At 52.2% G+C, this 11,623-nt stretch overlaps 1 protein-coding gene across 1 annotated transcript; it reads right to left on the reverse strand.

Annotated features, from left to right (window-relative positions):
* Nucleotides 1-300: 300 nt before the first annotated feature.
* Nucleotides 301-7,882, reverse strand: Slc46a1 (solute carrier family 46 member 1). Its single transcript, XM_052756343.1, has 5 exons — nt 7,582-7,882; nt 6,383-7,235; nt 3,864-3,947; nt 1,386-1,542; nt 301-837 (listed from the first exon to the last, which is right to left on the reverse strand). Exons 1-5 carry the CDS (start codon nt 7,807-7,809, stop codon nt 780-782), a joined length of 1,380 nt encoding a protein of 459 aa, XP_052612303.1. The 5' UTR covers nt 7,810-7,882; the 3' UTR covers nt 301-779.
* Nucleotides 7,883-11,623: the final 3,741 nt, after the last annotated feature.

Consider the following 11,623-nt stretch of genomic DNA (forward strand, 5'->3'; position numbering starts at 1 on the left):
GGCAGCCCAGAGAGATCCTGCTGGGGCTAGTGTAGCCATGAAGCCAGCCAGGGACTGAGTGACTCACCTGACCTGACTCAGGAAGAGCAGCCAGGGCTTGGGCCCAAGTGTCTCCGCTGCTCTGATGACGCCTCACAAGCCTTTCACCTCTCAGCAGCTTAGAAAGATGGAGCTTGGAGGGACATGCCAGAGCCAACCCCACAGGCAGCTCAGGAACTCCAGCCCAGCAGCTGCTGGTGTCTGACCTGTGCCAAACAGGCCAAGAGCAGAAAGACAGAAAGCCCCAAAGCCCTGTGACTCTTCAGTCTGGCTCAAACAATTTACTGTGACAGGTGACACGGCTGAGGTCAAGGGTCGTGGGGTCAAGGGCTGATTCCCAACCCCAGATGAGGCTTCTGCCTCTGGGCAAATACTCCCCCAGGTACCATACTTCTCATTAGGGCTGAATGGAGGCCACTGCACACATCAGGGACCTAGAACCACAGGCTGGAAGGAGAGGTTGGTTCTCATGCTTCACTTGGTCCCTGAAGTGCCGTTTCCTTCACTCTGGAGGCTGCTGAATGCTGAATGGCATAAAGGGTGAAGAAACCCCTGGCTCAAATAGCTCCTTGTAGCCTGCCCTGAGTGGGCCTGTCCTGGTTAGATTGGAGACCCTATGCAGGGTCTTAGTGGGAGGCCAGGTGGTGCCCCTAACTGGCTTGAGCACCCTGTCCAAAGTGAGTACTGCCCTCAGAGGGCTGGCTGGTGCGGGTCCACTGTTCCTCATGGCCTCTGGCAGATCAGGAACTGTGAGGAAACTGCTGGAATTCAGCACGTGGATTAACCTTCTCCAGTACCCTGTGAGAGACCAGAGAGATGGTTCAGAATTGACATGGGGAGCCCCCAAGCCCAGTCTGGAGAGGTGACATGGGACTGACTTGGGTGGGCAGTTCCAGGTGTCTCCCTCCCCAAGCCAACAGGCATAGGACAATGTCCACAGGCAGAGGGCTCTGGAGAAGAACTCTTAAGACTTCAGTGGGTCTGCCTAGCCTGGGGCTCAGCCACAAGTAGCCAAGTAAGTTCTCTTCCTGTTAACACAGTTTGGCCACTGTAGTCCTATCTGCAACGTGAGGATGGGGCAGGCTGAGGGGCCTGATAGAGAGGCCTTGTCAAGCAGTAGTGTTAGCCTGACCCCTCGACACATGTCCCTCTACCTTGCTCTGGAGATGGCTCCTAAAAGATCAGGCAGCCACCTGCCTGGGGTAGGGCTAGCCCTGGATGACATAGCTAAAGGACAAGGGTTCCAGGAGCAAAGCTGCCGTTTTGAGTTAGGAGCAGGAGCAAGAGGAAACCTCTAGGAAAGTAAGACACCATGATGAGCAGGCAAGGTCAGGGCCCTCGATTACCCGATCAGAATGGCCGGGATGAAGAGGAGGCCAGCTCCCAGGAGGAAGGGGAAGCCCTTCATGAAGTTCAGAGTGGCTGGGTAGAGTGAGTTGAAGATGCCAGAGGCCATCAACATGGCCAAGCTATTCACACAGGCCACAGCAGAAAAGAGAGCACCTGGGAGGGATAAAGACCACGCGTCAGAGTTGGAAAAACCCAGGGTCAAATGAGGGCAGTACCACCCCACAGCTGGATGACCTGGGACGAGACAACTGGCCACCCTTTCCTGTGCCTCCTACTCTGTGCTGTGGTAAAGACTCAATGAAGTTATACATGGGAAGCGCCTGGCAGAGGGGCTATTAGATACACAGCTGTTGATTGTCATTAAATTCACAGAAAAGCCTGCACAGTACCTTTTACTTAAAACATTATTAACGTGTATGGGCGTTTTGCCTGCATGTATGACTCTGCACCACGTGCATGCCTGGTGCCCTTGGGAACTAGAAGAGGGTGTCAGACTCTCTGGAAATGGAGTTACAGATGCTGTGAGTCATCACATGGGTGCTGGGAACGGAACCCTGGTCCTCTGGAAGAGTAGCCAGTGCTATTAAATGCTGAGCCAGCTCTGCAGCCCCAGCTTGGTTTGTTTTAAGAAATAGTCTCGCTATGTGGCTTAGGTTGCCCTTAAACTTGCAATCCTCCTGCCTCAGCCTCAAGTGCTAGGATTTTGAGGATGTACCACCACGATGACTTCTTTTTTTTTTTTTTTTTTTTTTTTTTTTTTTTTTTTTGGTTTTTCGAGACAGGGTTTCTCTGTATAGCTTTGCGCCTGTCCTGGAACTCACTTGGTAGCCCAGGCTGGCCTCGAACTCACAGAGATCCGCCGGCCTCTGCCTCCCGAGTGCTGGGATTAAAGGCATGCGCCACCACTGCCCGGCACGATGACTTCTTTTAAGAATGTATTTTTTATCATAATCACCCATGTGCGTGCGTCACTTGAGCCAAGCATGTGGGGGGAGGGGGGGTCAGAGGACAACTTTCAGGAGCTGATTCTCCTCCCATGTGGGCTCCAGATGGCGAACTCTGGCCATCAGGCTTGGTGACAAGTGCTTTTGCCTGCCTGGTCTTGCCAGTACTACACATGATGAAGTCTAATGGACTCCTGATAGGCTTCCTCTCTTTGGAAGCATCATTTGATCCCAAGTTCCAACACTCACAGCTGTGTGCACACTGAGGCGCTTATCTTTCTGGGTCTCTGGGTCACTGCTCCTCCTCCTGTGAACGGAGGACAAGAGCTATTGCAAGGACTGCCAGTCATTTTAAAATGAAGGGTACCTGTCACTGGGGGCCTCCTGGGGCGGAGAGGGGGTGTCTGCTGTTTTCCCACAGTGGGTACAGTGAAATGTGCTGGGTAAAAAAAGTCCGCTGTCTGCATACATGGTGAAACACAACTGTCATTCCAGCTCTCAGGAAGCTGAGGCAGGAGGATTTTGAGCTCAAGGACAGTTTGGGCTACTTACCAAGACCCTGTTTCAAAATAAAAACAAACGTCTACTGGATGAATGAGGAGGCATTTTAGCACCCAAACCCGTGCCAGAACCAAGCTCTGTCACCCAGCTGCTGCGCATTGAGCGATAACCTCATAGAAACCAAGACTCAACTGTCAGACTACGAGGACCTGCCAGCGTCCGGGGGAACGAAGGTCTCATGTCACAGATGAAGAAACAGGTCCCGAACAAGCCAGGGCTGGAAAGCCCAGCTACAAGACCAAGACCAAATGCTCTTAAAAAAAAAAAAAAAAAAAAAAAAAAAACACGGAACGGGAGGTGTGTGCATGCATGGGGTGGAGCTGGATCAGTAGATAAAGCACCCCTATACTAGTACCAGGACCAGAGTTTGGATGCCCTGCACCCACATAAAAGCCAGGTGGGTATGGTGGGCACCCGTAATCCCAGTGCTTGAGAGGTGGAGACAGGAAACCAGGCCAAGTGGTTAGCTAGACTGCCCAAGTCAAAGACTCCATGTTCCTTAAGACACTGAAGTCACAAGCATGTGAGTACATACATACACGTGCATGCATCCCCATCCCATTATCTACTGAGCAACCTTGAAGAACTCAATTTAACCCTCTAGGCCTCTGCTTCATCTGACAGCTGGGAACAACAAAACCTATGGCACAGATCACTTATTCCCTCTGGGTCTGTATACTCTGACCCCAGCCAAACAGGAAACCCTGGTATCATCACACCCACTTCACAGATGGGAAAGACAAGGTCTGAAGAGATAAACTTGATCATGCTCTACTGATAGCAATCTTAGCTCTGTGGTACAAAAATCCACAGCATCTGTCTCGAGCCAGTCCTGAGCACGTGGTGGAAGCGCATCTGTCCTGGCTACTTTCTCCTCCAGGGTAGAAGACAGGCCATCCTTGACCAGAACAGCCCATCCAGGCAACACTGGACATGAAGGACCAGGTACAGACTGACCCTGACACTCACCGTGCTCCGACTCGCTCACCAGCTTGGAGAGCTTGGCCCGGATGACAGGTGTAGTGACCAATGACAAGAAAAGCAACCCGTAGCCTGCAGGGAGAAACACCGGTCAGGAGAGAGTGATCGAGGCGGGGGTGGGGTGGGGTGTGGGGGTGGGTGTCCTGATGCAGCAAAGCTCCTACAGACAGCCCAGGAGGGACAGATGTTGGACCCAAGAGGAAAGACAGCAGCTTTCTCCAGGCTCGCCCCTCTGTTCACTCTTTCTAAATGGGAGCTAAGCCCTGCCAACTGCTTTACCAAACACCTCTGGTGGCCACTTGGTACTAGAAGGGAGACGGCAGGACTCAGAAAATGAGCGTGGGCTTTGGAACTGGCCCCGAGTTCAAACCCTGTTACCATCGCTTACTGTGTGTGTGTGTGACCTTGTCTAACAGACTTCCCTGAACCATCTCCTAGCCTGTAAGAGGAAGACCATAGGCCTCTAGCGGAGGATGGTTCTTCAGTGTGAGAGGTTGACTAACAGCCTCAAAGGCAGGCCCTAAACCTGTGAACTGTCTTCTATGGAAAGTGAGTCTCTACAGGTTTAATCAGGAAGGACCTTAAGGGAAGCTCTCCTTTTCTTTCTTTCTTTCTTTTCTTTTTTTTTTTTTTTTTTTTTTTGGTTTTTCGAGACAGGGTTTCCCTGTGTAGCTTTGCACCTTTCCTGGAACTCACTTGGTAGCCCAGGCTGGCCTTGAACTCACGGAGATCCGCCTGGCTCTGCCTCCCGAGTGCTGAGATTAAAGGCGTGCGCTGCCACCACCCGGCTGAAGCTCTCCTTTTCATTAAGCTGATAGGGATGTGGCCAGTCTCTAGCAGATGGGATACAGCTTCTCTCCTGGTGCCCGAGCAAGCACTGCCCTGGGATATTCTGATTTCAGCCCAGTGACTCTGATCCTGGACTTCTGGCCTCTAGTACTGAGAGAACACCTCTCTGATGTTTAAGTACACCCTGTGTGACAATATGCTTCAGTCACTTTGGGATAAGGAGTAACATCTGCGAAGGGCACTTGTTGATGACATAGCATGTGAGTTCCTTTGCTCCTGGCATCCGGCTACCTACAGGCATACAACGTTTGCAATTCTGCTGAGACTTTGTGGCACATCTTTATCTCAGTACTTTCGAGGTCTCTGGCTTTGAGTGGATGGGACCCAGTCCCTTCACTGTTAGCCCAGCAGCGCAGTTCACACAGCTGTGCTATCAAACAGCTACTCTACACAGCGCAGTTCCAGGCTCTCGCAGAATACATTCACCTTTTTTTTAGAAAGTTAACTTCTGGGGCTGGAGAGAGGGCTCAGCGGTTAAGAGCACTGACTGCTTTTCCAGAGGACCTGGGTTCAATTCCCATCACCCACATGGCAGCTCACAACTGTTTGTAACTCCAGTTCCAGGACATCTGGCATCCTCACACAGATATGCAGGGAAAACACCACTGCACATAAAATAAAAATAAAGTTGTTGTTGTTTTTTTTTTTTTTTTTTTTTTTTAAAAAAAAAAAAAGGGCCGGGCGGTGGTGGCGCACGCCTTTAATCCCAGCACTCGGGAGGCAGAGCCAGGCGGATCTCTGTGAGTTCGAGGCCAGCCTGGGCTACCAAGTGAGTTCCAGGAGAGGCGCAAAGCTACACAGAGAAACCCTGTCTCGAAAAACCAAAAAAAAAAAAAAAAAAAAAAAAAAGGTTAACTTCTTCATTCCCTAGCCAGCTGCCCCTCTTCTCAGGAGAGGGAGGGGAGCAGGAGCAAGGGGAAGGAAGGGAGGGAAGAGGAAGTGAGTCGACGGGAGTTTTAGAGATTTTGGCTTTTTAACAAACGAGGAAAAAAAAAAAGGCAGAGTAAGGTTGCTAATGCCTGTAATCCCAGGATCTGGGAGGTAGAGGCAGGAGGATCACAAGTTCAACGTCATCTTCAGCTACACAGAAAATCACCTGGCCAAGTCTGAGCCTGTTTCTAAACAAATAAATACGATTCTTTTTTTTTTTTTTTTTTTGGTTTTTCGAGACAGGGTTTCTCTGTGTAGCTTTGCGCCTTTCCTGGTACTCGCTTTGGAGACCAGGCTGGCCTCGAACTCACAGAGATCCGCCTGCCTCTGCCTCCCGAGTGCTGGGATTAAAGGCGTGCGCCACCACCGCCCGGCTAAATACGATTCTTAAGGGAGGCCCGGCGATTCTTATCCAAGAGCCAAGGAGCAAGGCATTAGTAGCATGGACTTTGCTTAAGAACACTATAAATAAGCTATGAGAGGCCAAGGGGTAAAGCAATTAGCTTATGGGCTATGCTTTCGTCTTTTGCTCTGCATTCCTAACAATATTTATGGTTGATAATGTGCATTAATTACTTTGGCCACTGATGCCCTATATTTTCTGTTTATCGGAGATGGTATTTTTCTGGGGTTTCTCTGCACAGGCTGAGAGTGTAACTCTGGGTCCAAAGACAAAGGCTTGAACCACATTTGAGGGCAATGAGTGGATGACCCCGTTTTCAGTTTACCTGTGAACATGAGGGGTGTGGTGGTAGCAAATGCAAAGACCACCATGCCCAGGATGTTGAAGGACAGGCCAATCTCAGCCACCCAGGTGTCCGCCAGGCAGTACTGCAGAAGTTTTAGGCCGACCAGGCTGGTGAGGTAGGGTAGGTGCTGGGCTGCAGAGCCATAGCCAACCAGCTTGGAGTCCCAGCAGAGGGGCGTGCTCAGCTCATAGAGTGTCAGGATGTCCTGAGCCCCAAAGTGCACAGTGACCACAACGAAAATGGCCAATGAGTACAGGGCTAGATGCTTCCTGGATTTCTCTGGGGATGGGACCACATACAGCCGGGCAATGGATCGGTGATGGTGGAGTGTGAAAAGCCTGGTGGACTTTGGCTCTTTCACTGTCTCACCAAAACAGAATGCTGCATACAGCGTCATGACGATCAGCAGGGCCAGAGCCAGCCAGAAGGGGTTGGCATAACCCTGGGCCCGGAGCCAATGACCCCCGAGAAGGCTTGCCAGGGTCCCAGCCACACCAATGCATGCTTCCAGCAGAGCCATGCGGAAGGTGCGACTGTGGTTAGAGCTGACATCTGCCACAGAGGCAAAGCTAGCAGCCAGAAGGCCATTGAAGTCTCCTAGCAGGGCACAAAGGACTCGGCCAAGCACGAAGAAGCCGACGTGCAGCTCTAGCTGCACCACGAAGATGGACACCACGACCTGGAGCAGCAGGCCAAGAGAGGACAGCACCAGCAGTGGGCGGCGACCCACGCGGTCACTCCAGGCTCCCAGAAGGGTGGACCAGAAAAGTCCCACCAGGAAGCCGCCCACGTTCATGTAGAGGGTCCAGTGGGAAGTCAGGGTCTCCACTTCCTGTTAAGACAGAATCGCCAGGGGGAAGGCCCTCACTTTGGTTAGCCACCATCATCCTGGGAGCTACAGGGTTGAAGTCTTGCATTGGAGCCCTGAGCCTCTTGGAATGTTACTTGAACTTGTAAAAACAGGCCCTGGATAAGCATTCCCTCCGTCCCCGCACTTGGGTTAACCCTCCAGGCCAGCCATTTTCTAGGTCCGCACCCCAAGGCAGTCAGCCCGGGGAGGCCCCCTTGGCTCTAGCTCCGCCCACCACGCCACGTGCGTCCCCTCTCACGGACCCCATCTTCCCCAGGCCCCGCCCCGTGCCGTGCTCCGCTTGCACAGCTGCTCTGGTCCCCGCTACCTTCATGATGGGATCTGCGCTTTGGTTCCCGCAGTTCCCCCGGTGGCGGGTGCCATTGTAGCCGAGCTCGGTGCTGAACCGGTGCCACAGGTACTGCGTGGTGAGCGGGCCTTGCAGGACCAGGGCAAAGTTGGCCAGGAAGACGACAGGCTCCACGGGGCCACGGCACAGCACGGCCGCGGCGGGGATGCTGCGGGACGAGCCCACGGGGCTCACGCGCTCCTCCATGCGCGAACGCGGAGGGGCTGGCACCTCGGATCCAGCTGCAGGAGGCCCGGGCCGGTCTGCGCGGTCTGCGCCGGCGCGGGCCTCCTGCTCTTCTCCCAGTTCAAGTCTGGAGGGGCGGGGCATGAGATGTCAGCCTCCAAAACTTTGGCCCGCTGTGCTTCAGGCTGGGTGTAGTCGAGTTAGAATCCCTGTAGGGTGACCTCACTTCAAACAGCGCAAAGATAACCGCCTTGCTGCAGCCCTCCCTCCTGGGTCCAGGAACACTCATAAGAACAACTAGAGTATCAATAATTAACATTTATCGAACATTTACTTTGTGCTGGGGCCGGAAATTCTGAGTGTGTATTATCTCGTGGCAGCCTTATAGACCTGCCATTTAGTGATCCGAATCCAGAGATGTAGAAGTCAGATCAATGGGTACGCAGGGCTAGAACACAAGGCTGGGTATGCCTGCTGTGTGGCGTCCGCAGCGCTGTACAGGGCATCTGTACAAGGACAGCCAGAGCCTGATGGCCCGCACTGGAGCACTTTATCTGGAAGAAAAGCTGCGTGGAGGTGGGGCCTGTTGGCACAGGCTTTTAATCCCAGCACACCAGAGGCAGAGGCAGGTGGATCTCTGTGAATTCGAAGCCAGCTTGGTCTACACAGGGAATTTCAGGCCACCCAAGGCTATATAGTAAAATCTTGTCCTAAAAAAACAAAACATGCCAAGTGGTGGTGGCGCACGCCTTTAATGTCAGCACTCGGGAGGCAGAGGCAGGCGGATCTCTGTGAGTTCGAGGCCAGCATGGTCTACAAAGCGAGTTCCAGGAAAGGCGCAAAGTTACACAGAGAAACCCTGTCTCGAAAAACCAAAACCAAAACCAAAAACAAACAAACAAACAAACAAACAAAAAAAAAAACAGAAAGGAAAAGCTGTCTGGAAGAGGTATTGGGAAAGAACAGCGAGATCTGGTACATCGGAAGTGCTATTATTGTTTATATACACCAAGCTAGCCTCAAACTCATAGAGATCCTCCTGCCTCAGGCTCCTGGGTGCTGGGATTGAAGACGTGCCACTTGCTATTATACTTAATAGCTGCCAGCTATTGCTAATGACTAATGGGTTGTCCCTTGCCCCTGCTCCTGCCCCGGGAGCCTTTCCTGGAGCTAGTTTCACTTCTAGGTCTGGCATCTGATTCTGCAGTTCCCTTAGAGGAGCAGAGTTGAGACAAGACCAGGAGACGGGTGAGGCCCCTGGGTAGTCCTGTGCTCTACAGGAACTGGGCCAGAAAGCAGACACCTGCACTGTTGCTGAGCCGCTCCGACTTCCTGTCTGTCTGGGCTTCTGTTTTATTGCTGTGAGAAAGGAATTCACAGCAACACCCTTCCTCCACCATTTCTTCGTTCATTCATCTGCGGTCTTTACTGAGTGCAGTGGAGGTCTGAGAACCCGACATGGAGGGAAACAGACAAAGCCCCGCCCCGGTCCGTTCTCTGACCCCAATCCCGGACTTGGCAGCTTCTAGACTGGGGGCGAGAGACAAAGACCTGACTGAGTAATCAGTGTAGAGTCCACTGACAGATGCTTTAAAGGGTAGGAATAGGGGCCTCTGGTGCTCATGTGGGGACCTGGGAGCAGAGTCAGCAAAGTCCCTAAGAACTAACAGGGTCCGTGTGTGACCCGCAGGGCCCTGATTCTTGGAGTAGAGAGTGACTCCATCTCTGCCTGGACTTGCAGAGAGTCAGTGACTCTCATTTTTGAGCCAGTAAGAGGCTAAGGCTCAGAATAGGTGGGTGCCAACTAACCCTCGATGGGCTTCTAGAGAGAGAGAATTCTACTTCAGATAATCAGGCCTCTGTGTGCACCCCCATCCTGTTGCTCCCCGATATCCCTGCCCACACAGAGCTTTTACCAGTGGGATCAGCACAGAAAGAAAGGGAGACTGGCTAAAACAGGGATCTCAACCTGTGGGTCACGACCCCACAGGGATCTCATGTCAAATATTTACATTATGATTCATAACAGTAGGAAAATTACACTTACGAAGTAGCAATGAGAATAATTTTATGGTTGGGGGTCACCCCGACACGAGGAACTGTATTCAAGGGTCAAAGCATTAGGAATCGGGAACCACTGGGCTAAAACCTTGCCACTACCTAGATAGGAGCTAAGGTCAGGAGAGGTCAGGGTCTCTCAGTTGAGAGTGGGGCAGGGTGAGTCTCCGTCTGTGTGTCCATTGACTGGAGGCCTCTTCTGACTCTTGGTAAACCTCACGTGGTTGACTTCACTTGGTAAACAATTCTACCCAGGTCTGGCTTGGTGAACCAGTGAGTTTAGCGAACTTATTTACAGGAGCATGGGAGGCAGCCAGGTCACCGAAAAGCCTCACTCTAGCATGGATGATGGCCTGGTGCCTGCCTAGCTAGAGTCCGCCTTTCAGTTAGCCTTCAACCTGTGTTGTCCTGCACCTTCAGAAGCATCCTGCAGCAGGGACAGAGTTACAAACAGCTGGGAGACGGCCTAGAGGGAGGGAGCAGCCAGAATCTCAGCCATGGCCAGGTTGTCCTCACCACTCCCTCCTTCTATGGGGGATGGTCAACATTCCTTGAACACAGCTAGGCCCATCCAGTGGTTTCCACTTCGCTAGTGAAACCCAAGCCATCCTGCAAGCCACAGCCACCTGGGCCACCTCCACCCTCCCCCTGTTCCACCCACCCCACTCTGGCCTCTCTTCACTCTGCCTTCACTGGCCTCCTCAGTCCCCTTCCAACTTGCCCATCGGTCTTATTCCTGCACCTGCCATTTCTTCTGCCTGGAATGCTGTTCTCCCAGAAGTCCATGCCACTGGCTGCCCCACCTCTGCTAAAAATGTAACCTGACCCTGTGATTTATGACAGCCACTCCCTCCCGGACCTCCTGTCACTCCCTCTCATGGGATTGTTATGACTGTCGTGTCTCTGTTTGCTGTCTGTCTCCCTTTCCTAGACGGCAAGGATCTTGGGTCCTTCAGTACTGTATCCCCAGCCACCAGAATGGTAGATGCTCTAAAGTTGTCAGGAAGAAAGGACTCCCCAGCTGGAGCCCAGGGCCGTCGTATGGAGCTGCGCTGGGGAGGGCAGAGTCCAAGAATCTGTACTTCCAAGGAAGCCAAGAAATCACCTGTCACCCAATTGGAAGACAGGGAGAATAAAATGACCCTGCCTTTCAAATCCCCAGAGCAGGGACTATGTGATCACTCAGCAGAAGGGTCTACATATTGACTCTGTTAGAATTCGAAGCCATAGTTAAAAGGTACACAACAGAACAGTGCGAAAATGTCTGTCCCCAACCCCTACCAGGGACCTCACACTAGCTAAGCAAGCACTTTATCACTGAACTAAGTCCTCAGGCCCACAAAATGTTCCTTGTGAAGTGTGATGAAGGGGTCTGGAGAGTTGGCTCAGCAATCAAGAGCACGTGTTGCTCTTGCAAAAGACCCAGGTTCCGCTCCCAGCACCCACATGGCAGCTCACTGTCTGTAACATCAGTTCCAGGGGTCTGACGCACTGTTTTGACCTCTGCAGGCACCAAGCATGTGCATGGTACATAGACTCATACACACGAAGTCAATCTTTTTAAAATGTTTTTAAATCGTGATGCAGGATAAGTGTTGTAACTGTACATGATAGCAGTCTTAAGATTTCTCCGTATGGGGCCTGGAGAGATGGCTCCACAGTTGAGAGCACTGGCTGCTCTTCCAGAGGACCGGGGTTCAATTCCCAGCATTCTTACGGTGACTCACAACCATCCCTAACACCAGTTCCAGGGGATCTGATGCCCTCTTCTGGCTTC

The sequence above is a fragment of the Peromyscus californicus genome, unplaced genomic scaffold (genome assembly GCF_007827085.1).
Source record: "Peromyscus californicus insignis strain IS unplaced genomic scaffold, ASM782708v3 Scaffold_3__1_contigs__length_106647218, whole genome shotgun sequence".
NCBI lineage: Eukaryota > Metazoa > Chordata > Mammalia > Rodentia > Cricetidae > Peromyscus > Peromyscus californicus.

Coding starts and splice junctions, on each gene's coding strand:
- Slc46a1 (XM_052756343.1), bottom strand. CDS start 7,809: ATGGAGGAGCGCGTGAGCCCCGTGGGCTCGTCCCGCAGCATCCCCGCC. Junction 1,543..3,863: donor GGTGAGCGAGTCGGAGCACG/GTGAGTGTCAGG, acceptor TATCCCTCCCAG/GTGCTCTCTTTTCTGCTGTG. Junction 838..1,385: donor ATCCCGGCCATTCTGATCGG/GTAATCGAGGGC, acceptor GGTCTCTCACAG/GGTACTGGAGAAGGTTAATC.